We start from the raw sequence: 27,755 nt of genomic DNA on the forward strand, positions 1-27,755 counted from the left end.
TTAAATAGAAACTTTTATTTTTTTACAATGTCCCTTTACATAAAAGCATTAAAATGTTTGCAGTCAAAAAGGCACAATAAAGGTTATATTTCCTAAAAGAAGTAGAACAGATTGTATCTACAATACTGACCCCACCTGGAAAACCCCTGCCACTGCATGACTGCAATAGCAACTCTGCTGTCTGGAGACATAATGAGCAGTGTGTAAGAGATCCTAGACACCTGCATATAGTACACTGTATTGTGAGAAATGTTTATATAGAATCTTAAAACTTAATACAGAATGGTAAGGATCTAAGTACACCTTGTGTTCAGGTTCGAGAAGGCTAGATTATTTTTTAAGGACATCATCATTCATCAAAATCTTGAAAACTGTCTAAAAACAAACAAACATTGACCATAAAATCAGAATGTGTCACCTCTCATGACATTACTAGTTTAATAAATAATTTTAATACCCACAAAATAACAATTTTGGGGCATCTTTTCTTATAACTTTACATTGTGATTTTCCTTTGCTATTCCTTATAGAAATTTAACGGTAATAAAGGCAAGTGGGTATTGCCAGTGTAGCGTCCTCATTCATTTCAATACCAACAGCACTGGTTTGACAGTGTCAGACATGCATGGGAATAAAGCTAACTAGTAACACCCAGTTGTCTAACTCCAAATATATAACTATATGGAAAAACCAAAGGAACAGTACAACACAAAGTTATAAGAAAATATGGAATATACAATCAGTGACTAAAACATATCTATACAGGAGAAAGGACTACTTTACATAAAAATTTTTATAGAAATATAATATTAGAGATGAGCGGACCCAGTGGTCAGGTTCGGCTGCCTGACCAGGACACCCCCTGGCAATCATAGCCATGGCTAGTTGCTGGGGGCGTAAATTTGCCAAATTCGCGATTCAGCCGCCAAGATGTCCGGGTCAGGCAGGCGAACACGACCATCGGGTCTGCTCATTTCTATAAAATATAGATTAAAAAGTAACTTAAGGTACATTTAAAATTAGAATTCACATCAAATATTCCTGTTCCATCTGAAAAGTCCCCGTCTTCATTGAATCAACTACCCAGAGAACTGGAACAATCTTAAATTTTCTTCTAAATGTTCTTCTTAGACTCTTAATTTCTGCTAAACGAGACAAGTCATCACCTAACACCACATGTGACACTCCTTCTTCTAGACAGTTTACTACTTTGGCTCCACAAAATTGTAACTCCAATGCTCTTATGCTCAAAGAAGAATTTTCTATTTTAGAGCGTGGGTCATTAATGATGGTGTATAGATCTAGATACACAACACACTGACGAAATAGACTGTTAGACAAATTCTCCCATGAATAGCGTTGCTCTAGGTCAGCAATCATGTCTAGGGGGATTTTCTCCTGGATGGCAGGCATTCTAGTAAACAGGTCCTTCAGCTCAGACTCATTAGTATCGGTGACATAGCTGTCACCATAGCAGTCATACTCACTAGCGAAATGTTCCTTTGTGGACGGACACATATGAATCATATGGCCAGGTTGCCAAGGTACAAAGGCTTTATTTTCAAAGCACTCAAGTAGCCAGGCTGCTCTAACAACATCATGCTTATTCGATGAGATAATATTTTTCACTCTGACGTTTGTGTTCCCTACAATAACACAATAGGTGTCTTCTCCAGGATTTTGTACTACTATGCCACCACAAGCCGCTATCATGCTCTCCAGATCCGCTTTTGAATGCTTGTCTGTACCACTCATCACACAGAACTCAACCTCTTCAAACATATTAGACTGCTTTGAGACGTTGGTAAGATCTGGTGCTTGCAAATGAGAAACCACACCGATTACTTTCCTAATCTTCGGGACAGTTTTTCGTTTCTTTTCTGGTGGCTCTTCACTGACATCCAAGTGTTTTGAAGCTAATTTCCCAGAGGCTTTTTCTCTGAATTGCTCCAAGTCATCCAGCGTCAAGCAGTCATACCATTCCTTGTCTTCTCGGATCCTTTCTATTCGTGGGAAGCGGAGAGTACAATTTGTTTTGTACATATCGCTGGGAACAATCTCTGCTGCCTTCACTTGAATAATAACAGAATTACAAGGCTCAATAAACACTTCTGGTTTCTCTGTCCCACACAAGAGATTGAAAGGCGGATCTCGTTTTCGATATGGCTTCCAGTGGGGAGCCAACTTTAAACCTAGGTCATATAATTCCTTCATGGTGTAGCCTGAGCCAATACGACACAGTGAATGAAAGACTGTGGGCTTCTCTCCTGGAAGCGGTTTCTCTGCCACTGCACACAAAAAGTGGGACATCATTCCACCACGCAGACCCTTTCCCCAATACCCTCCAATAATAAGAATATCCAATTCATCCATGAGTCCATTTACATATTCAGGTTTGATCTTTAACCAGCCTTCTCCACGTTTATCTGGCTTATAAATGGACATGGGGTCTTTAACCATTATCCCCTCTTCACGGTTATCAATGGCCTCATTTAGTGCATCTACAACATTCTTTTTTGTGCTGGCTTCAGCTTTCTGAACAATTTGAATCCTACCAGAAATTGGGATAAATACATCACGAAGAATATCGTATCTTTTTCTAAGTGTTTCATGAGCTAATTTTTGGCCATTAAACATCAAAATATCAAACACACAGAAACAAGTCTGAAGTTCAGAATCGTCAACCATCCTTTTGATATCAAACTTGTTACCTTTCTGCATGAAAGTCTGAGTATTGGGATTGAAGGCCATCATTTCACCATCAATTATGCAGTTTTGCACATCCTTATGAAAGACATTGTGAATATATGGAGTTAAGGAGCCTTCAAGAGGAGAACCACCAAACTGCTGGGTATAATCATACCCATTCCGGGAGAAGTATTTATATACATCTCCATCCTTGTGCATCTGCATCCTTTCACCATCAAGCTTTGTCTCAATATAAAAACTCTGATGGTTCATTTGTTTTTCTATCTGCTGAATGTTAGCAATAGCAGCAAGCATTGGTTTGAAAGCAGAAAATAGTGAGATCGAAACATCACTAAGGCATACATTGGGGTCATGTAACTTTACACACACTTTTTCTATATCGGTGGTCACATTGTGAAGTTCTGCAGCATCTGGGTGAAAGATGGAGAAGACAGTTTGTTGGCTTAGCCCAAGTTTCATGTCCTTTATGATCATTCTTATCAGCCATTTCTGTTCCAGAGCAGTGGTGTTTGCTATCAAATGCAGTAGACTATTCTCTATAAGTTCCTTCTTTTTACCGACATTGTTGCTCGCTATTAAGTCTAACTGGTCATTGACATCTTTAATAAATAAAGTTCCTTCTTTTCGACAACGCGATTTAAGCACAAAGTATGCAATTGCCGCGAAGTCACCAGCATCTGAATTGGCGCCAGTAGGAGTTCGATAATTTAAAAGTTTAAGAGCATCTTTGCCATCTTTGGCCAAACCAAGAACTTTGATATACAATTTGGCAAGCAAAGTCTCTTTGATTCCATAAGCCATCCGCTCTCTTTCTAACTGGGGTAAAATAAGTCGCATTGCGGGATAAAAAGAGTCTGTGGTTGTAGGGTCATTGTTGTGAAGGGCACCGTGGAATTTCCTCCAAGAGTCAACAAATTGTTTTAAAATTTTTGCTTTCTCCGGTCTGTTCTTACATTTTTGAATTCTTTCCAAAGTAGTACAGAGATCTGCAAATGGAACCTGAGAAGCCACAGTTTTTGAGGACATTTTGCCAGGAATCTGTAAACAAAGACATAAAACACTTGTTTAAGATTTCGTGTTCTGGAATAGATCAATGCAGCAGAGGGATTATACATTCCATAATATATGGGTGGCTACGGACTATATAAAAGGCTGTGTTCATGTCGTATCTCAGCTGGGGAATGTCCTAACTAATACATGATGGAAGCTCCAATGGTAAAGGAGTACAGCAGAACTTAGCAAAAAAAAATTTTGCAAAAAAGTGCCTGTGTCTGAAGGTCATGGTATGTTGAGAAAATTGTTGACGTACCGTGTTAGCCAGGAAAAATCAAAAATCTGATGTAAATACTTTTGTGTAAAAACTACAAAAGTGCTTAAGGAATGATACCTTTATTGGCTAACCAGAAAAATTATATTTGGTGCAAGCTTTCAGGGCACACAGGCCCCTTCTTCAGGCATGGATACAAATGAAGCACTGAGAGAAAAACACAATATTTGAGGGATGTTACAACAAGATAATTAGTACATATGGTGAGACTCAATTAAGATAAGCTGGGGCAATAAAATTAGAGGTTATGTTACACAGAGAAGGGTGATGGGCAGGGGGTGGGGGGCTAGGATGGCAGGGGTCTGGAGTTAGTCTCTTGTGGGGATTGAAGCGAGTCCATGTAATGGGCCATAAACCCAGGTGCAATATTGAGGCCTTGTGTCAGTGACTGGAAGGTCATCATCAATTTGAACTCCCAGGTTTTCCTTTCTCTGCTGTCCTTAAAGTCACCTTTCAGTATTAGGACCTTTAAATCCTTCTCGCTGTGGCCTGGTCCAGAAAAGTGTTTTCCCACAGGTGTGTCCATCCCCTCACTTATGGTGTGTCTGTGAGAATTCATCCTCCTCTGAAGTTTTTGTTGGGTCTCCCCAATGTATATATTATTTGTGTGACACCTCATGCACAGTATCATGTACACAACATTGGAGGATCTACAGGAGAATTTGCCTGGGATTTTATACTCCTGTTGTGTGTTGGGGATGTGGACTGTGCTTGATGATAGAACATGGGCACACGTCTTGCATCTTTTGTTATGGCAGGGAAAAGTGCCCGTCTGTGTTGGTGGTGAGAGGGCACTTCTTACCAGGAGATTCCTTATGTTTGGTGGCTGTTTGTAAGCAAGGAGGGGTAGGTCCGGGAATATGTCCTTTAGCCTGTTGTCCTTATGAAGAATGGCTTGGAGATCTTCCGCAATTTTCTTTAAAATCTTCATTTGTGGGTTGTACATGACCACCAGGGGCACTCTGCACTTGTCCTCTTTATGTTGGTATTCTAGCAGGCTGCTCCTTGGAATCCTTCTAGCTCTGTGGATCTGTCTATCTATAACTAGGGGGTGATACCCCTGTTGTAAGAATGTTCTTCTTAGTGATAGAAGGTGTTGTTCTCTATCCTCACTCTCTGAGCAAATCCGGATGTATCTCAGAGCTTGGCTGTAGACAATAGATTTCTTGATATGTTTTGGATGGAAACTGTTCCACTTTAGGTACGCTGGACGACCTGTAGGTTTTTGATAAATTGTAGTTTGTATGCTGTTGTCCCTAATGTATATGGTTGTATCCAGGAAATGTACCTTAGATTTTGAGTAGTCCAGGGAGAGTTTTATGGTAGGATGAAATTTGTTATAACTTCTGTGGAAAGACAACAGTTCATCCTCAGATCCTGACCAGATGATAAGCAGGTCATCAATATAGCGGAAGTATGCTAGAGGTTGAGTGGCGCAGGTTGTAAGAAACTCCTCCTCTAGTTTTGCCATGAACAGGTTGGCATACTGTGGTGACATTCTGCTTCCCATGGCACTTCCCATACACTGCAAGTAAATGTCCTCACCAAAGGAGAAATAATTGTGATGCAGTACAAACCTGATGAGCTGTAGGACAGGTTCTGTGGCCATGTTGTTCTTCTGCAGAAAGTATTTACAAGCAGCTATACCATCTTCATGTGGGATGTTGGAATAGAGGGATGCAACATCCATAGTTGCCAATATTGTGCCATCTGGTAGTGGACCCAGGTTGGAAAGTTTACGGAGGATGTCGGTGGTGTCTTGGACATAGCTAGGCGTCTCCTTCACTAAAGGTTTTAAAATGTTCTCCACCCAGCCAGAGATACCTTCAGTTAGGGTTCCAACACCAGAAATGATTGGTCTCCCTGGATTGCCATCTTTATGTATTTTTGGGAGCATGTAGAATGTACCTATTCTGGGAGTGTTTGGTATTAAATCCAGTAGAGAGTCAGATATTGGGTCAAAGCCATTAATGATCTCAGTAAGTTCTCTTGTATATTGTACCGTGGGATCTTCCCTCAATGGTGTGTAGTATCTTTCATCAGAAAGTTGTCTTTTAGCTTCCTGAATGTAATCTGAAGTGCTGATAATTACTACAGCTCCACCTTTATCTGCTGGTTTGATGACAATATCTTTGTGTTTTTCTCTCAGTGCTTCATTTGTATCCATGCCTGAAGAAGGGGCCTGTGTGCCCTGAAAGCTTGCACCAAATATAATTTTTCTGGTTAGCCAATAAAGGTATCATTCCTTAAGCACTTTTGTAGTTTTTACACAAAAGTATTTACATCAGATTTTTGATTTTTCCTGGCTAACACGGTACGTCAACAATTTTCTCAACATACTATGACAATGGAGGATACCCCAATCTACCGAACACAAATGGACCTTAAGAACCAACTGAAGAAACTGGCACAACTGAACAGCGACATCTTCTTTTTATCCAGATGCAAAAAGGAGAATCTTATCCCCAAAGGCTTGATGATCAAAAATCCAACTCAATATACTTACAACACTCACTTTTCACAGAATCTTTGCTACAGATCATCTGAACGACTACGGAATCACCTTATTGGATTTTTCTACAACAAGAAAAGAAATCTACAAAAGGATATTAATTGTATGATGGACACAATACAAGGAACAGGGTCGAACCTGGCTATAAACACATTGGAGAACTTTTTCAATAATTTACAAGATCAACTTATTACCAACAAACTAAAAAAACTTAACAGGTTAAGGATGAGAGCAGGTCTCAAAGAACAAGGTAAGAAAAGTCAACATCACAACTTGGATGCATCATCCCCTGTTGTAAACCTCTCTCAGTATAAACCTAGCACAGTGGAGATAAATGTTTTATCTAAAGGACTGACATTTTGTCCCACAAAACCACTTGACAAGGTACAATTCTGCAGTGATGTAGAAGAATTTTTTCGCAGATTACGACTGAAAGAATTCTTTTTTGACAAAAGTGAGTCCACATTACAGACTGACCCGGGACATGAAGCATCAAGAAAGAGGAAAAAGTCTAATTGGACCCCTCAACCCGGATTTAATCAAACCTTGGATTACTACATAGACTGTTTCAGAAAAAAAGTGAAATCGGAATTGTTAGACAGAAATCACAACATCACGGACAACCTAAGCATACAAGAAAGAAAAGCCATACGGTCATTAAAATCCAACAAAGATATTGTCATCAAACCAGCAGATAAAGGTGGAGCTGTAGTAATTATCAGCACTTCAGATTACATTCAGGAAGCTAAAAGACAACTTTCTGATGAAAGATACTACACACCATTGAGGGAAGATCCCACGGTACAATATACAAGAGAACTTACTGAGATCATTAATGGCTTTGACCCAATATCTGACTCTCTACTGGATTTAATACCAAACACTCCCAGAATAGGTACATTCTACATGCTCCCAAAAATACATAAAGATGGCAATCCAGGGAGACCAATCATTTCTGGTGTTGGAACCCTAACTGAAGGTATCTCTGGCTGGGTGGAGAACATTTTAAAACCTTTAGTGAAGGAGACGCCTAGCTATGTCCAAGACACCACCGACATCCTCCGTAAACTTTCCAACCTGGGTCCACTACCAGATGGCACAATATTGGCAACTATGGATGTTGCATCCCTCTATTCCAACATCCCACATGAAGATGGTATAGCTGCTTGTAAATACTTTCTGCAGAAGAACAACATGGCCACAGAACCTGTCCTACAGCTCATCAGGTTTGTACTGCATCACAATTATTTCTCCTTTGGTGAGGACATTTACTTGCAGTGTATGGGAAGTGCCATGGGAAGCAGAATGTCACCACAGTATGCCAACCTGTTCATGGCAAAACTAGAGGAGGAGTTTCTTACAACCTGCGCCACTCAACCTCTAGCATACTTCCGCTATATTGATGACCTGCTTATCATCTGGTCAGGATCTGAGGATGAACTGTTGTCTTTCCACAGAAGTTATAACAAATTTCATCCTACCATAAAACTCTCCCTGGACTACTCAAAATCTAAGGTACATTTCCTGGATACAACCATATACATTAGGGACAACAGCATACAAACTACAATTTATCAAAAACCTACAGGTCGTCCAGCGTACCTAAAGTGGAACAGTTTCCATCCAAAACATATCAAGAAATCTATTGTCTACAGCCAAGCTCTGAGATACATCCGGATTTGCTCAGAGAGTGAGGATAGAGAACAACACCTTCTATCACTAAGAAGAACATTCTTACAACAGGGGTATCACCCCCTAGTTATAGATAGACAGATCCACAGAGCTAGAAGGATTCCAAGGAGCAGCCTGCTAGAATACCAACATAAAGAGGACAAGTGCAGAGTGCCCCTGGTGGTCATGTACAACCCACAAATGAAGATTTTAAAGAAAATTGCGGAAGATCTCCAAGCCATTCTTCATAAGGACAACAGGCTAAAGGACATATTCCCGGACCTACCCCTCCTTGCTTACAAACAGCCACCAAACATAAGGAATCTCCTGGTAAGAAGTGCCCTCTCACCACCAACACAGACGGGCACTTTTCCCTGCCATAACAAAAGATGCAAGACGTGTGCCCATGTTCTATCATCAAGCACAGTCCACATCCCCAACACACAACAGGAGTATAAAATCCCAGGCAAATTCTCCTGTAGATCCTCCAATGTTGTGTACATGATACTGTGCATGAGGTGTCACACAAATAATATATACATTGGGGAGACCCAACAAAAACTTCAGAGGAGGATGAATTCTCACAGACACACCATAAGTGAGGGGATGGACACACCTGTGGGAAAACACTTTTCTGGACCAGGCCACAGCGAGAAGGATTTAAAGGTCCTAATACTGAAAGGTGACTTTAAGGACAGCAGAGAAAGGAAAACCTGGGAGTTCAAATTGATGATGACCTTCCAGTCACTGACACAAGGCCTCAATATTGCACCTGGGTTTATGGCCCATTACATGGACTCGCTTCAATCCCCACAAGAGACTAACTCCAGACCCCTGCCATCCTAGCCCCCCACCCCCTGCCCATCACCCTTCTCTGTGTAACATAACCTCTAATTTTATTGCCCCAGCTTATCTTAATTGAGTCTCACCATATGTACTAATTATCTTGTTGTAACATCCCTCAAATATTGTGTTTTTCTCTCAGTGCTTCATTTGTATCCATGCCTGAAGAAGGGGCCTGTGTGCCCTGAAAGCTTGCACCAAATATAATTTTTCTGGTTAGCCAATAAAGGTATCATTCCTTAAGCACTTTTGTAGTTTTTACACAAAAGTATTTACATCAGATTTTTGATTTTTCCTGGCTAACACGGTACGTCAACAATTTTCTCAACATACTATGACAATGGAGGATACCCCAATCTACCGAACACAAATGGACCTTAAGAACCAACTGAAGAAACTGGCACAACTGAACAGCGACATCTTCTTTTTATCCAGATGCAAAAAGGAGAATCTTATCCCCAAAGGCTTGATGATCAAAAATCCAACTCAATATACTTACAACACTCACTTTTCACAGAATCTTTGCTACAGATCATCTGAACGACTACGGAATCACCTTATTGGATTTTTCTACAACAAGAAAAGAAATCTACAAAAGGATATTAATTGTATGATGGACACAATACAAGGAACAGGGTCGAACCTGGCTATAAACACATTGGAGAACTTTTTCAATAATTTACAAGATCAACTTATTACCAACAAACTAAAAAAACTTAACAGGTTAAGGATGAGAGCAGGTCTCAAAGAACAAGGTAAGAAAAGTCAACATCACAACTTGGATGCATCATCCCCTGTTGTAAACCTCTCTCAGTATAAACCTAGCACAGTGGAGATAAATGTTTTATCTAAAGGACTGACATTTTGTCCCACAAAACCACTTGACAAGGTACAATTCTGCAGTGATGTAGAAGAATTTTTTCGCAGATTACGACTGAAAGAATTCTTTTTTGACAAAAGTGAGTCCACATTACAGACTGACCCGGGACATGAAGCATCAAGAAAGAGGAAAAAGTCTAATTGGACCCCTCAACCCGGATTTAATCAAACCTTGGATTACTACATAGACTGTTTCAGAAAAAAAGTGAAATCGGAATTGTTAGACAGAAATCACAACATCACGGACAACCTAAGCATACAAGAAAGAAAAGCCATACGGTCATTAAAATCCAACAAAGATATTGTCATCAAACCAGCAGATAAAGGTGGAGCTGTAGTAATTATCAGCACTTCAGATTACATTCAGGAAGCTAAAAGACAACTTTCTGATGAAAGATACTACACACCATTGAGGGAAGATCCCACGGTACAATATACAAGAGAACTTACTGAGATCATTAATGGCTTTGACCCAATATCTGACTCTCTACTGGATTTAATACCAAACACTCCCAGAATAGGTACATTCTACATGCTCCCAAAAATACATAAAGATGGCAATCCAGGGAGACCAATCATTTCTGGTGTTGGAACCCTAACTGAAGGTATCTCTGGCTGGGTGGAGAACATTTTAAAACCTTTAGTGAAGGAGACGCCTAGCTATGTCCAAGACACCACCGACATCCTCCGTAAACTTTCCAACCTGGGTCCACTACCAGATGGCACAATATTGGCAACTATGGATGTTGCATCCCTCTATTCCAACATCCCACATGAAGATGGTATAGCTGCTTGTAAATACTTTCTGCAGAAGAACAACATGGCCACAGAACCTGTCCTACAGCTCATCAGGTTTGTACTGCATCACAATTATTTCTCCTTTGGTGAGGACATTTACTTGCAGTGTATGGGAAGTGCCATGGGAAGCAGAATGTCACCACAGTATGCCAACCTGTTCATGGCAAAACTAGAGGAGGAGTTTCTTACAACCTGCGCCACTCAACCTCTAGCATACTTCCGCTATATTGATGACCTGCTTATCATCTGGTCAGGATCTGAGGATGAACTGTTGTCTTTCCACAGAAGTTATAACAAATTTCATCCTACCATAAAACTCTCCCTGGACTACTCAAAATCTAAGGTACATTTCCTGGATACAACCATATACATTAGGGACAACAGCATACAAACTACAATTTATCAAAAACCTACAGGTCGTCCAGCGTACCTAAAGTGGAACAGTTTCCATCCAAAACATATCAAGAAATCTATTGTCTACAGCCAAGCTCTGAGATACATCCGGATTTGCTCAGAGAGTGAGGATAGAGAACAACACCTTCTATCACTAAGAAGAACATTCTTACAACAGGGGTATCACCCCCTAGTTATAGATAGACAGATCCACAGAGCTAGAAGGATTCCAAGGAGCAGCCTGCTAGAATACCAACATAAAGAGGACAAGTGCAGAGTGCCCCTGGTGGTCATGTACAACCCACAAATGAAGATTTTAAAGAAAATTGCGGAAGATCTCCAAGCCATTCTTCATAAGGACAACAGGCTAAAGGACATATTCCCGGACCTACCCCTCCTTGCTTACAAACAGCCACCAAACATAAGGAATCTCCTGGTAAGAAGTGCCCTCTCACCACCAACACAGACGGGCACTTTTCCCTGCCATAACAAAAGATGCAAGACGTGTGCCCATGTTCTATCATCAAGCACAGTCCACATCCCCAACACACAACAGGAGTATAAAATCCCAGGCAAATTCTCCTGTAGATCCTCCAATGTTGTGTACATGATACTGTGCATGAGGTGTCACACAAATAATATATACATTGGGGAGACCCAACAAAAACTTCAGAGGAGGATGAATTCTCACAGACACACCATAAGTGAGGGGATGGACACACCTGTGGGAAAACACTTTTCTGGACCAGGCCACAGCGAGAAGGATTTAAAGGTCCTAATACTGAAAGGTGACTTTAAGGACAGCAGAGAAAGGAAAACCTGGGAGTTCAAATTGATGATGACCTTCCAGTCACTGACACAAGGCCTCAATATTGCACCTGGGTTTATGGCCCATTACATGGACTCGCTTCAATCCCCACAAGAGACTAACTCCAGACCCCTGCCATCCTAGCCCCCCACCCCCTGCCCATCACCCTTCTCTGTGTAACATAACCTCTAATTTTATTGCCCCAGCTTATCTTAATTGAGTCTCACCATATGTACTAATTATCTTGTTGTAACATCCCTCAAATATTGTGTTTTTCTCTCAGTGCTTCATTTGTATCCATGCCTGAAGAAGGGGCCTGTGTGCCCTGAAAGCTTGCACCAAATATAATTTTTCTGGTTAGCCAATAAAGGTATCATTCCTTAAGCACTTTTGTAGTTTTTACACAAAAGTATTTACATCAGATTTCTGAAGGTCATGATGATCCAGCACTGCCAGACCCTCCTGACGCTGTAATGGAGATTGACAAAGAAGAGAACCACTACACTTCTCTTCCCTCTCCTTGCCAGTTCGGACAGCGTTACAGCAGGACCTAGAGTGATGTCAGAAGCATGTGACTAATAACATGCTTTCTGCATCACTGCAAGAACCTTAAAGGACACCTGTCATCAGGTCTGTGTCACTTGTCCAGTCACTACTACCTGTTGGAGCAGCTCACAAGGATCCATCCCAGCCTTTATCTAGTCAATTCAAACATTAATCATTGTAAAACCATAATTTCTTTATTATGTAAATGAGGCTGGTCACATGGTCAGAGGCAGTGATGTCACTCCTGTTCCCCCTCCCCTCTCCTCCCCCTGCTCATGTCTGTGTCTAATGTATAGTAAAGCATTGCTAGTGTCTGTGCTCCATCTACTGACATGCTCTCCCTCCTAATACACATGTGTGAGACAGACATCAGCTACACAAGTACATGACATGTTCTGCTATAACATGGCTGCCTGGAGCTGTTGTATCTCTCCTATACACACACAGGCTGCAGGGGGCCGCCAGCACCAGGAAGCACATGGAGGAGCCATTAGACCATTATACCTCACATCATTATACAGGCTGTCAGTCAAGCATTGGGGGTGTGGCTGTGCCTCCCACTCATGAATAAGCTGGACAGCTTGAATATGATAATGACTCATTGGACATTTCACAGGTCATTTGCATACAGCCTTAGGACCTCATTGCTTAAGGTTACAGGCATGCAGAGGGACAATGAAGGGATAGAGGCAATGCTCTCTAATGTCAGTTTTTTTTTAATTTGCCTGACGGGTTCTCTTTAAGAAGATATGTTGTGTGAATGTATATAGCAGTGCTTAATGTCTTCATGTAAGTGAATGGATGTAGCAGAGCTGTGTGTGAGTTTTTTGGATGAGTAAATCTGGTGCGTTATATAGTCCAAAAATATGGTATATACTCCCATGTTAAAAAAAAAAAAGTAATCAGATTAAATTGTCTCTGCAGAGAGAAGTGGTCTATTACACTTTTCTTAACAGGTAAAAACAACACGCTACTAGCATCCATTAGCTAATTACTCCAACCGAGAGAGTCATCCGAAAGCAGGAGGCGGCTCATTCTATGGAGACAGGTGTGGATGCCTGAAATGCACACGGGCTGACAGAGCCCAGTAGCAGACATGGATATACCTTTGTAGATGTGGTTAATGAAAAGATCACCATGAATAAAAACTATGATGTGAAGGGTTATAGGGCAAGCTGTAGAAGTCTCCAGGTTGATGACACAGCAATCATTGGGGTTGTGAAAGGGTTCACTATAGAAATCTGCATTCACTGCACTGCAACTGGCAGCTACTTGTGCAATTGTGGCTGCCTGCAGCAACGGAGTACTTTGTACTCAGTACTTAAATCACGTTGTCAAAATCTTATCATGACTCAATCCGAGTGGGTGGGGAGTGGACTGGGGCAACACATTCCTACCACAGGCTAAAGGTCAATTCTATGCCAAGCAGGACCTGACATAGAATTAATCCGGAGCATCTTCGTATATGGTTAAAACTTTTGACTAGCACCATCTAAGGAAAATAATCTGGGAAGGAGATTTATCAGTGTGTGAGAGCAAAACTTTTCAGAGCTCAACTTTCATTTTCCCACACCAGTTTTTGACCCCTTCCTGCTGATGCCATGTTTGTTTTTGCGTTTCCCTTTTTTTCCCTTATGAGGGCTTGTTTACTGCATAACAAATTGTCCTTCGAGTATTTAAAGGGAACCTGTCACCAGGAGACCAATTTTTAGCACTCTCCCAGTCCCCACAGAGCATAGTACATAAACTGCCAAAGTGTTTTTGTATACAAAATTTGTTTTACAGAAAAAAAGATATGTTATATTGTACCTTTCATTAGAATCTGCTGTGTGACTAGGCAGTTGCCCAATGGGAGGGGCTGGAAAGGAGCCCTTTTCAAATATTTGAATAACTCCCCTCACTCGGGATTGGCTGTAGAGGAGCAGGGGGCGTGATGGGTGTTTTCATATATTTGAAAAGGTCACATGGAGTAGCTGTTCCTCAAGGGTGGGGGGAACTGCTCCTTTCCAGACCCTCCCATTTGGCAACTGCCTAGTCACACAGCAGATGCTAATGAAAGGTACAATATAACATATCTTTTTTTCTGTAAAACCAATTTTTTATACAAAAACACTTTGGCAGTGTATGTACTATGCTCTGTGGGGAATGGGGGAGTGCTAAAAATGGGACTTCCCTTTAATATTCCATGTACTGGGAAGCGTAAAAAAAAAAAAGTAAAATTCTGTGAACTTGACAAACAAATCCTTCAATGCCATTTTTTTGTTTTTTCCAGATTGTATTGTGCGCTCTAAATGTCAACTTCCCTTTATTCTCTGGGCCCGGTACCATCACAGCGGAGATCATACAAACATATATGTATTTTTTTAGATTTGAAGTAAAGTAAACATTTTGTATGAAAACATGGGCAACTAGAACAGTTTTGCCCGCAAACACTTCTGATAAATCTCCCCCCAGTATATCTTAAAGAATAAATAAAATACAAACCTATAAATATAAAACAAAATTCACAGTCTTTTTGCCGAAACTGGAACCATTAAAATGGGGACACCAATGAGCACCCAAGGTTTATATCCTGCAAAGAGAATATCAAGTTAAATGGCAATATGGCTGCAATTGTATCTCACTGAAAACCTGTTACAAAGAAGAGGCCGTTATATACATGAATGGGCATCAGATTTGTGGGTTGGATAGGAATCTTCTATTTTTGAAATGCAAAATCATCCTGCCAGCAGAGGGAGCATTTCAGGGTGCTGGGAGCCATGTGCCACCAAGTGGTAGCTAATGGAAGGGCACATGACTATGCCTTCTTTAACCCTCTCATGACCAAGGGTCATGTGCATGTCACATTTTACAGTTCACTTCTCATTTAAATTACGATATATTTAGAACAGCTGTACAAATTTTAACAATTTTACATAGTGTTTTTCATGATGTGTAAGAAATCATCTTAAATGAAATATTTGATTAATTACATTTATTTTGTTGTGAATCATCAGACAAATAACTCAAAATAAATTGTATACAGTGAGCTATTTTCTCATTTTTTCCATCAAACTGGCTAAACCTTTACCAAAATATCTGGGCCATACAATTTGTTTTCTTTACAGACAGGACACGGCACAGACTGAAGGAAAATCTGTGTGCACTGTGTATTAGAAAATTGTATCATCTACTATTCCTGTACTACATATAACCCAGAGGGTACATCCTGATAAGGTACATACCATAGCTAATAATCCATTTTCTCATTTACATTATAAGCATACTGTCTTTAAAAGGGCATCTACCACCAGGATGACAGACTGTATGTAAATGAGCCCGAGGGGCTCCAGGCTTCATTAACTCCTATGGAGCCTAGGGCCCCTCAGGTTCATTTACATACAGTCCTTCATCCTGGTGGTAGATGCCCTTTAAGGCTTTCTGCTACAGACCCAACTATGTATTTACTTTGAGTTACATTATTGTTTAACTCATTCCCAACTATGCCCTTTTTCATTTTTGTGTTTCCATTTTTTTGCTCCCCTCCTTAACCCCTTCACGGCTGCCATACTGCTATATACATCCTATTTGTACATGCCTGTTCAGAAAGGATGTTTATAAACGTCATGAAAGTGGCTAACTTCAAACTGCCATATCTTCTGAACCCTGGCACCTAGAAACACATGGATTGTGTATGGATGCTTCACAGAATCTGAGATAATCGGAAAAATGATTATTTTTACATTTGTAGTCATTTATCGGTTAATTTTTATAAAGGACAAGTGAAATTGTGTACACCAGGACTGATAGAGACAGGTTAGAATTATACCTGTGAAATGCTGTATTTTTGTTAATAACAGTGAATTGGAGAAAGTGTTATTTTGTTATTCTGAGTATATTTAAGAATCTTGTCTTTGTGGGAATACCCCTTCAAATCACTTTCATAGGTAAAAAAGAATTGCATGCTGTGTTATTCTTCTTGTCAAATAAGACAGATGCCAACTGATGTCCTGGACAGAACGTTATTTTGTTACCACATATAAATAGTTGCTTACTTGGGGTTACTCATGTTGGAATTTTTTGCTATGGGGATTGTTACTGGAAAAGTTTGAGAAACTTTGCTCTGGGCCCTGCAATGAGTATTGCCATAGTGGCTGCCACTCATTTATAAAATAAGCATGTGACATCTACTGCACAGGTAAGTGACACAGACAATAGTCCCTTTAGGTACCTGATACACATCAATAGTTAAAACTTTGATACAACAGTAAAGGGACATTACACAGAAGAGAAGTGCCAGGCAGATGTAAGCAAAGCTAAGTGTCATTTATAGCCCCGGTAAGTTGCTATTAAAAAGGAATAGTCCCCAACACTTTATTTATTTCTTAGGAAGTGACATCTAAAGAACAGGCAACTGCAAGGAAAACAGAAGTGGTCAACTAAACATGCAAGCGACATCTACAAAAAGGCACTGATTCAAAGTCCTTGTCATCTACTAAATAGGCAAGTGACTGATCAAGCAATAGTCCCCCCAACTAAGCTTCCAGTGGCCTGGCACGCCTACGCTGTCCCAGCGCTGCATCAACCGGGGACAACCCATTATAGGCAAGTGACAGAAATATGTGTCAAACATACAGGAACCCCATCAACTTGAGCACAGATAAGTGACAGGAACACCTCAATAATTCCAGACACCGATGCACATCCATTGTTCACTTGTAGTAAAGGTAAGTGACATCTGCAGCAACAGGTATCTACGGCAAAGGTAAGTGACATCTGCAGCAACAGGTATCTACGGCAAAGGTAAGTGACATCTGCAGCAACAGGTATCTACGGCAAAGGTAAGTGACATCTGCAACAACAGGTATCTACGGCAAAGGTAAGTGACATCTGCAACAACAGGTGTCTACGGCAAAGGTAAGTGACATCTGCAACAACAGGTGTCTACGGCAAAGGTAAGTGACATCTGCAACAACAGGTGTCTACGGCAAAGGTAAGTGACATCTATAACACAGGTATCTACAGCAAAGGTAAGTGACATCTGCAACACAGGTGTCTACAGCAAAGGTAAGTGACATCTGCAACACATGGAAGTGACAGCTCAAATCAATGGTGTCTGATCCCCATGTAACTGGAAAGTGCGATGTAAAACTGAAATAGTTGTAGAGCATAGTGATAACTGCGCAGCTAGGAGTCAGGTACATCACTAGTGGGACATAACGGGAAGCGACAGACTCACAACAACCTGGTGTCTTGTGTGTATCAGCACACTGCAGGGAGCAGAGAAGCTGTAATGTCTGACCGTCCAGTCTACATTGTAGTTTTCCTGGTTGAGCTGATGTCACGGGAAGGGGCGGGCCTCTGGGGAAAGGGGGTGTGGCTTTCTACCCATTCTGTTCACATCACAGGAATCAGAGGAGTAATGTATGAGGTGAGGATGTGCAGAACACTGCTGGATGTAATGAGGACACATGTAACCTGACCTCTCCGTATAATCAGACATCACATGCACTAGTGCCGCTCCCCCGAGCTTACTCCAATCCTCATAACATCCCGTCCTGTTCTATATACAGTCACCTCTATACATACACACATGTAACCTGACCTCTCCGTATAATCAGACATTACATGTACTAGTGCCGCTCCCCCGAGTATACTCCAATCCTCATAACATCCCGTCCTGTTCTATATACAGTCACCTCTATACATACACACATGTAACCTGACCTCTCCGTATAATCAGACATTACACGTACTAGTGCCGCTCCCCCGAGCTTACTCCAATCCTCATAACATCCCGTCCTGTTCTATATACACACACATACACATTCCTGTCCACCCTCTCCCCTCCACGTATAATCAGACATCAAATGCAATGCTAAAAGACTGTGTAGCAATCCACAAGTCTTTCCCGAGATGCCCCGCCCCTTTCAGTGACATCATACCAACTAGGAGCAACGGTATTCTAGACAGCTCCGCCCCTTCCCATGACGTTACCCCTACCAGGAAGAACTACATTCTAGACAAGACCATAGCCACACCTTTTTCCCGGGAGACTCCACCCTTTCTGTGACATCATACCTGCCACACACAACTCCTCTTCTAGACAGAACCACGAGACGTTACAGCTTCCTGCAATGTGAAAGGACTGTGTAGGAAGCCACACCCCTTCCCCGAGAGGCCCCGCCCCTTCCCTTGACATCATCCCAACCAGGAAGAACTCCAATCTAGACAGGACCAGAGTACGATGGGATGAGAGGCCCAGAGCGAGCCGCCACCTGTACAGGCCATGTGAGCAGTATGTGCGCAGCGCGGGGGATGGCATGGCCGCTATACGTCAGCGCTGTCTGTAGGGGGCAGCACTGTAGGGGGCTAGTGTGGTGACGAGGTCCCATGTAGTAGATGGCAGTGTATGTGTGCACCGTCCTTCTCCTATGTCTGCAGTGTGACGTCTGCCTGGCACACACATGACATTGTGCATGATGGAGGCTGCACTGTCACCAATGCTTGTGAGCACGTATAGAAATAACTGGGTATATGCTGCTTGTCTATGTGAGGAAGGGGTGTAATGCTGGATTACAGGAGCAAGCCCTCAATATAGAGACTGCCCTGAGTGTGATATGTAGGGGGGGGGGGGGGACTCTTTATATTGGGGGAGATTTATCAGACGTGTCTGAGAGCAGAACTGTTCTAGTTACCCATGGAAACCAATTAGAGCTCAGCTTTAAAACTTATAAACAGCTGTGGGAAAATGAAAGATGAGCTCTGATTGGTCCCCTTGGGCAACTATAACAGTTAAAATAATAATAATGTTCTTTATGTAGCGCACACAGATTATGCAGCGCTACACAGAGCTTTGCCAAATCGGTCCCTGTCCCCATGGACCTCACAATCTAATCAACCTACCAGTATGTTTTGGAGTGTGCGAGGAAACCGGAGGAATCCCAGGCAAACACGGAGAGAATGTACAGAAGCTTTGCAGATGTTGGCCCTTGGACTTGCAAGGTCCCCAGCGCTGCAAGGCTGTAATGCTTACCACTGAGCTACCCTGCTGCCCCACTGTTATCTGACACCTCTAATAAATTTCCCTCATGGTGTTTGGCTGGAATGGCAGCACATACTGCATACATTTAAGTAAAGCTCTTTATAATGGACATCTAAACAATGCAGATCATGAGACTGTCTGTCAGTTCTCTTCATATCAAACATTGCTATGTGCACATCTGACCTTTTTTGTTAATTTGCCCTCCAAAAGTTGGAGTATTTTATGTTGATATATTAGCTTACTTCCTAAAATATCAGTGTCCCTGTTTACTGCCCATGACCAAAGACCCATACTGTACATATAACCTGTAGAAAACTGACTTTGCTTTCTGTGTAGTTTTTCTTTAAAGGACCTCTACCACCAGATTACCCAATCACACGTGTTACCTTGGGGGATAGATGGCCCTGTTATTTCAATGCTTCAGCGGGCCGCTAATTAGGCACGCCCACCACTAATTATTATCCCCCCCCCTCTCGGGCCCCATATCTTCGCAAACGTGCAGTGATGACTGCTGGCTGTCTGCAAGTCGGGACAGAGTTCTTACGCATGCGCAAGACTGAATGAATGTATGATTGTTATGTGGCATTATGTTCTGAGACTGATATGATGAAGGGGATCCATTTCAGTGCTTGAAAGATAGATTCCTAAGGCTCTATTACATGTTGCAAATATACTGCAAAATATATAACTATTATTATTTCTGTTTTTGAAACAGGTTCCAATAATCTGTGTCTCAGTGGATGCTGGTCCTAGAAGATATAGGAGGACTACTTGTAGTGCTGCTACCTGAAGAAATCACTGTCCTGCCTTATTCTCCACTGTGACTTTAGGTATGTTTATTTTATTATGGTTGTTAATAAAAAATAATCTTTACTTATTTAGCGCCATCAAATTCCGGAGTACTTTATGGTTGTTAACCCCTTGTCACCAATGCTTGTTTTCAGCTTATTGACTGAACTCGATTTTTAGAATCTGCCATGTATCACAATAATTGGTTAAAACTTCGGAACACTTTAACATATCCAGTTGATTTTGAAATTGTTTTCTCGCGACACATTGTATCTTAAGGGGTATTCCAGGAATCGGCATAATTCATATACAAATGGGTCCTTAAAATATAATCTAATATGTAATTAGTTATTTAAAATTTTGTTGCCATTAGCAGAAAAATGTTGTGGACATACACTGTAATGAAGAATTAAAATGCCCTTTAATCAGTCCTGTGATTTGTCCCTGTGGAGGAGACACAGGACAGGAGATGGCCGCTGGTCACATATCTACATCACGTGTCCTGCACCTGCCTGGGCAGATTGAGTGATGATCACTATGTCTGGCTGTAGAAGGTTGGTTGCAGTGCACCCAATATGACCAGTGTTGTGATGAGACCCATCTCAGTGAAGTAATGTGCACTATGGTAACATAGCAAGGCAGCCTGTTAGATCATCACTGGGAGCAGAGGATGAGAGGGAGGAGCTGTTACCGAAAACTGAAGGCTTGTTGTAGATGGCATGCATCTTGGATATAACTGCCTACTTTAAAAAGCCAATAAAAATTTGTGAATCAGAAAAGGCAAACTATTTAAGCTCTGTTTTGTGATTAATAACATTGAGTTTTGTTGTATTCGATTATTTTAATCAGGCATTCATATTCCCGGAATACCCCTACCAGTACTGGAGACCCCCAGAGCTTCCACCGTATATTGGTAGCATGTTGGGTAGATTATAGTTTAGACAAATAATTGGAAAATCTCTGCCATCAGCAAAGGAATGGGCTTTAATTTTGTCAGAGGCTTCCCAGATTTGTCATGCCAAGCGGGTATGTGCTTTGTTCCGCCTTTTGTGTTTTTTTTTTTTTTTCCCTGGATCAAAGCTTTAATCTTTCAGTTCTATCTTTCTTTATGACTTTAGCTAGAGATGTACACTGACCTCAAACCATCATTTTGTGAGCTACCTATAGCATAGGCAAAGAAAGTAAACTTTCATTAGTATGAAAAAATTTGGTCATGGTAGTGGCCAGCACATCTCACTGCGCAGGTTTCTTATTTAGCATCCCATTTAAATATCAATGGTAAGTCTTAGAAGTGGTAAAGGTAGAAGAAGATGGAGCCATCAAGACATAAGCACGTCAATCTTACTTACTATGGATAGTCTATTCTTCCAGCACGTTTCTTGCCAGCTGGTTTTGTTTCTTCCTTTGTACTGAGATCACTGCAGCAGAGGGGAAGGTGTATTGGTCTCCCAATCAGTTATGTCGGGGATTTTGAGATTCTTGCTTTGCACAATTCAGGGAGGTCTACATAGGAATGAAGTGAGAATGTCTGGCCGTTCAGCAATATGGTATGTCGTGGTTACTGAGCTGGGCTGAAAGTGATTTCAACTAGTGTCGTTTATGAAGAGTAAGTCATGACAAATCGACAAAGACTTGGAGATTGGTACCTTCATATGTCAGGGAATCTGCATTCCTGGCTTTTGCCAGAATACGTTCCTTGAGCTCCTAGTCAGTCCCATGGCAAATTATGGAGCACATTTACTTACCTGGTCCGAGGAGTTCACAGAAAGTGCATTGTCCATGATAATGCACTCTGCTGCGATTCACTAAGATTGTGTGCCCGATATCCTGCATGTATCGCTTCCCCGCTCAGATGCGCCAGAGTTCACCTTCTTCTTCGTGATGCATGTAAGTGCATTTTCTTGCGACACAATTTGAAAGTTTTAAATCCCGTGCTCAGTCCGAATCAGTCAGATTGTCCAACGGCACGACCCCCAACTTGTGTTGCATAAAAGCCAGTGCAGCTGCGCCAAAAAACGATCGCGTGCGACACACAATCATATCCAGATTGTTCAAACATTGACAGGTTTTAATGATCATTTTCTTGGCTTAGGTTATGAGTAAGTGCTTTGACGTCAATGTAACTGAGCATTCGTATATGCCATCTCATTTGATTTTTTTTTCTTTTTTCAAGGGCACAAATACAAGAGAACAAGAATGGAAAAACATTTGAAATTTTGGGCTTGTGCCGAGCGCTGGTTACTAACTTTAGGATCTTGGTCATGGGGACTATGTCGGATATGTCTTCTCCCTTTAATATTAACGTTTAATATGTATGGTGGTATTATTTTGCTGCTCCTAATATTTGTCTCCATAGCTGGAATACTATTTAAATTCCAGGACGTACTTCTTTATTTTCCCGACCAGCCTTCTTCATCGCGACTTTATGTACCAATGCCTACTGGAATACCACATGAAAATATCTTTGTTAAAACCAAGGATGGTGTACATCTCAACCTCATCCTCTTGAGATACACAGGTGATAACTCAAACTTTTCACCAACCATTATTTATTTTCATGGTAATGCAGGAAATATTGGCCATAGATTACCGAATGCGTTGTTGATGCTGGTTAACCTAAAAGTGAATTTACTTTTGGTTGACTACAGAGGGTATGGAAAAAGTGAAGGAGAGCCAAGTGAAGAAGGCCTGTACCTAGACTCTGAAGCAGTACTTGATTACATCATGACCAGACCTGACATTGATAAAACCAAAATTATACTCTTTGGCCGCTCACTAGGGGGTGGTGTGGCCATTCATTTAGCATCTGAAAATGCACACAGAATATCAGCGATGATATTAGAAAATACTTTTCTTAGCATTCCTCACATGGCCAGCACCCTGTTTTCTTTTCTTCCTATGAGGTATCTTCCTTTATGGTGCTACAAAAATAAGTTTTTGTCCTACAGGAAAATTTCTCAGTGCCGAATGCCTTCCTTATTCATCTCTGGGTTATCTGACCAGCTAATTCCACCGTTCATGATGAAACAGCTCTATGAACTCTCTCCATCCCGGACTAAGAGATTAGCCATCTTCCCAGATGGGACACATAATGACACCTGGCAGTGCCAAGGCTATTTTGCTGCACTTGAACAATTTATAAAAGAACTAACAAGTAATCACTGTCCAGAAGAAAATGCAAAAACATCAAATGTGACAATAATCTGAATGCCAACATCTTCCCCTTGCACTGTTGTATATTAAGTTTCTGGGACTTTATTAAAAGAATGTCATTTGTACTGTTTGTTTTCCAAACATGAGAAGGCGGAGTGTGTCCGTGATGTAGCTGACACTTCAGTTCTTTCTATGGAAACTTCTCAATAAACTCCTGTTCAGTGCATGCACTGTTTTAACATATCCCTCATTTTGAACCAACTACTTGGCAGGTTTACCTGAAATTATACAGTTATATGCATATACATATATATGCCTTGGTCATGTCTTCTGCTTCTGGTAAAATTACATGAAAAGAAATCAACACAAATGTTGCAGTTCACTTTAAAATGGTTGTTAGGGATTAGGTTGTTCTTCTGATGCATCGGAACTGATATTTCATATTGGCCGTTACAGTCAGTCATTCAGACTGGCTATAAACTTTCAGTGGCATGGAAAAAATTTTCCTATTGTGGAAAGTTAGTTCAATTAAATAATTATTAGTTGTTTATTTAACTCAAAGATAAGTCAATTTAGTTGAAATTTCAACCAACTTTAAGTTTAACAAAAAGTGTTGCAGTCCAGTACCAGTCGGAAGAGAAGCTTCTTATTGAGAATAAAAATGGGTCATGTCGAAAATGCCATCACATCAATGCATTTTGGCACATTGGACTTACTCATGGTCTGATTAAGTTAGTGTCTGTGGCCTCTTAGGAAAATTGCCCCTTGACCCAAGTAACAATGGCTTCTTTTCATGTCCGGTTTAGAAGCTGATCATTATCAAGAAAAGCTGCACCATACATGGCCTGTTGCCAACAGTGAAAAGAAAAAGGAAAGCCAACTACCCTTTGATCAATTCCTTCCTTTAAAATGGGCCTTCCACCATTTTCACCAACCCCAGCCAAGTGCTCACTGTTGTAAAGAAGTCAGTGTTAATATTTTAGGCCTTACAGTAAATAGAAGGCTGAAAATATTGAAATAAATACAGAGCCTATGAAAGACTTGAGGTCGGTGATGGTGGTGAAAGCTCTTCCAAAGTCCGAGAGAACATCTGTTATGTCTTTGGTAACATGAAGCTTAGTTTATCATGGTAGAGAATTGTGCTGGCTAAAAAACCATCCTGGGGGACTACTATGCCAGTATAACCTATTCTACAGAGTAGTGATATGCAGTATATGTTAGGTCAACTAATATACTGTACAGAACGGTATAGTTTTCTTTTTGAGATCCATTATGTGTTCTTTAATGTGCTGTGATCAGAGATTGATTTCTAATATTGTGTGCAATTCATTCAGCAGTTGTTGTTATGCATGCTTGTATTATTTACTGGTTTCTATAATTTACCATGGTAATGCACCACTTCACCTTATCTGTGTCTGGAAAGTATTTTTATGGGGCAACCTGGGCAGGCTTCATCCCAGTGTCCTACATTAGAGGAAATCTACCACACACAGATCCAGGCACCATGACTGAGGTAATCTTATATTTGTTATCCATGGCCTCCTTCCTTCTAAAGTCAACTTTTAAAATGAAAATCATGCCTTTGAGCCATGAGTGCTCTACCAGAGCCCCTCCATGCTTTGCCTTAACAGTAACAGATTATTACTCTCCCCCTGCTCCCTCAGCACTCTCTGCACTGTGTGCTGCTGCCCTGACATTACACCAGAAAGAGGGATTGGAAGAGTGTGACCATTTAACATCGTGTGAAGATGCAGCACAGAGCTTCAGGCTCATTAGAATTATTTTAAAAGTTGATTTAATAAGGAAGGAGACCATGGATAACAAAAATAAGATAATTACCACAGTCACAGTGCCTGGATCTATGAGCAAGTGTCCCTGGTTTATGGTGATGGATTTTAATAGTAGATTTCCTTTAAGGTATAATTCAGAGTTTGAGGACAGGCCCTTTTAACCCACAGTTCTGTTACAACTTGCACCTTTTGTTTCATCCATTGCAATAAATGGTCAGATAATGGAGTATAAGCAATAGTTACTTCTAATCATGGGCTGGGTTTGGTAATCTATATTATTGGTATTTTTTTGAATGATTTGGGTGAGGTTTTCGTACTCGCTAGGAAATGAAATTGTTGCCTTCCATACCAGTATCCCAGCAAGTGATACATTTACAGGACCTGCACTGAAAACCCAGTGAACGGAAGAATTTCTAGTTCTAGATTTGCTAGTGGCAATTTACACATTAAAGCAGATGACCATTAAATGAAACAATGTGGTGACATGTCCTTAGCGCACTATCCATGATGTGACGTTACGCTCACAGTCACATTGCAAGGGCTTCTATCTTATTGTAAGAATGTTCACTTTGTATGAAAGCTGTTTTAACACCAGTTTTACTCATGTCAAGATGTACATACTTAGAATAAATTATTCATGTTTTCAAAATGCTTGACAGATGAGTGCTTTGTGTTGCTTTCTGTTGATGGTTATTTCTGATACAAGAGTGTTTACAGCCAGCCTGACAGATGACCACTCACATATACAGTGTGTTACTTCCATCACCTGTCACAGAACACTCTGTAATATGCTAAGGAAATGTCATAAGTTTGTATTAATCTGATTGTTTGGTGCAACTAATGAGAAGACCTGGAGACAGGAGTAAGAAATTCTAAATAGCTCCTGGTTAGGGATGAGGAAGTGCGCACCAATCCTGTCCTTTTGGAGTTCCATAACATTTCTGGGAAATGAACTCTACAGGCAGTCCCTGTATTAAGTTCTTTAGGTTTGTACGTAAAGGGTATTCCCATGAAGACAAGATTCTCAAATGTACTCATGATAACAAAATAACACACTCTTTTTAATTCTAATATATTAACAAAAATACAGCATTTCACAGATATATTTCCAACCTGTTTCTATCAGTCCAGGTGTATAAAATTTTGATTTCCCTGGGATCTGACTGTTAATCTTCTGACTTAAGGGTTAGGCAAGACAGATCCTTCTCCTGTCTGATGCTGCACTGAGCTCTACTCTGCCTCCAGCTCCCCCCCCCCCTTTGCATTCCAAGACAAGCGCACACACACACACACTTCCTGCCGGCAAGCAACAGCGTGAGGAGAGTTAATCTACAAGCTACAGGCAGATAAGGTGTTTATCTAGGGAAGGTGGTGGGATACATATAGCAGAGCTCTCTCTGTGTATTAGAGGTGAGATATAGGTGTCAGATACTAGTGAATGTTCAGAAGCTAAATGAAAGTGTATATAAACATGTACCTTGATAATCTAAGCGCATTGTTAGCACACGGCATCTTATAGCACTAGAGGGATCATGAAGTGTCTGCTTAGAGAGGCCCAGCCCACAGCTTGGAATCTTACACTGGGCAGCCTAGGGAGCAATAGGAGCTAAAACGGAGTAAAACTGTAAAGTAAAGGGTTAAAAAATATCTTGTGTAAACCTCACTAGGGTATTGAAATTTGAGAATTTTTTTTTCATGGGAAACCTCCTTTAAGTTGTATTTAAGACAGAGCATGTAGTTCCCACGACCCTTTCCCACCACTGTATGCAATGGCCATCATAGCTAATTCATGTCCCTCTACCACATAGCGGTACCACTGCGGACTAGTCCGATAGATGAATCAAGGTCTGGCTACAAGGGTATTCTCAAATATAACAAGTATTCTGAAAAAGGTAACATGTTCTGTATGTAAAGTGAAGGGAAAACCGCACATATCCGATGCTTATCAGGATAAGGGAAGTCGAAAGGATAATGCTGAAGTCCTCCAGGTGTCTAGCCAGGAGCCCAAAGACCTACATAATATACAGCTTCCTAATAATGATTTCCACTTGTCCACTGATTGCATGAAACATTAGTAAGCGTCTCTACACATTACTTTTGTAAGTCCAGCCGCCTCTGGAAATTAAACTGAGCTTATAGAAAAAAGCTCAACAATTACAGTGGCAAAATTAAATTTAACTGACACACAGGAGAGTCCTGGCCATATAATTTCTGGTTGATGGGTTTACCTAGACTCCCATTTATTGTGATACATATGCACATCATGGAAGCAGTTCCTAATCATCTTACAATATGCTGCCATCTACTGCTGAAAAAGCGCATATGGAATCCTTAAATATACAGTAGTATGTGTTCATTACATCTGGAATTGAGCAGATTTGAGTATCTACTGCCCACTTTGGAGAATCAATGAAGTAGAGAATTTAAGACTGAATTATTATTATTTTTCTTTATAATGCTATTCTGTAGCAGGATACAATGCATGTAAAAAACAACTACTGAAAACCAGTACT

The 27,755-nt window shown here is 40.9% G+C and overlaps 2 protein-coding genes across 6 annotated transcripts; one reads left to right on the top strand and one right to left on the bottom strand.

The window, feature by feature from the left end:
• On the bottom strand, positions 1-18,420 carry LIG4 (DNA ligase 4). Of its 4 annotated transcripts, none has more exons than XM_072135544.1 (3): positions 17,711-18,420; positions 14,971-15,058; positions 1-3,747 (listed from the first exon to the last, which is right to left on the bottom strand). In XM_072135544.1, the coding sequence occupies exon 3, from the start codon at positions 3,733-3,735 to the stop codon at positions 1,027-1,029; it is 2,709 nt and encodes a 902-aa protein (XP_071991645.1). In that variant the 5' UTR covers positions 3,736-3,747; positions 14,971-15,058; positions 17,711-18,420; the 3' UTR covers positions 1-1,026. The 4 variants fall into 4 exon arrangements, with proteins under 4 accessions (XP_071991645.1, XP_071991646.1, XP_071991649.1 ...); XM_072135545.1 differs by having other exon boundaries at positions 17,705-18,420; XM_072135548.1 differs by lacking the exon at positions 14,971-15,058.
• On the top strand, positions 18,398-25,898 carry ABHD13 (abhydrolase domain containing 13). 2 transcript variants are annotated; one of them, XM_072135550.1, is made up of 3 exons: positions 18,398-18,763; positions 20,226-20,340; positions 22,473-25,898. In XM_072135550.1, exon 3 carries the CDS (start codon positions 22,496-22,498, stop codon positions 23,504-23,506), a length of 1,011 nt encoding a protein of 336 aa, XP_071991651.1. In that variant the 5' UTR covers positions 18,398-18,763; positions 20,226-20,340; positions 22,473-22,495; the 3' UTR covers positions 23,507-25,898. The 2 variants fall into 2 exon arrangements, with proteins under 2 accessions (XP_071991651.1, XP_071991650.1); XM_072135549.1 differs by having other exon boundaries at positions 18,399-18,756.
• The last annotated feature ends 1,857 nt before the right edge of the window (positions 25,899-27,755 follow it).

Source organism: Engystomops pustulosus, chromosome 2, assembly GCF_040894005.1.
Source record: "Engystomops pustulosus chromosome 2, aEngPut4.maternal, whole genome shotgun sequence".
In the NCBI taxonomy this organism is placed as follows: Eukaryota; Metazoa; Chordata; class Amphibia; order Anura; family Leptodactylidae; genus Engystomops; species Engystomops pustulosus.

Bases quoted from the DNA above. Each gene is read 5' to 3' on its own strand.
- LIG4 (XM_072135548.1), bottom strand. From the start codon at position 3,735: ATGTCCTCAAAAACTGTGGCTTCTCAGGTTCCATTTGCAGATCTCTGT.
- ABHD13 (XM_072135550.1), top strand. From the start codon at position 22,496: ATGGAAAAACATTTGAAATTTTGGGCTTGTGCCGAGCGCTGGTTACTA.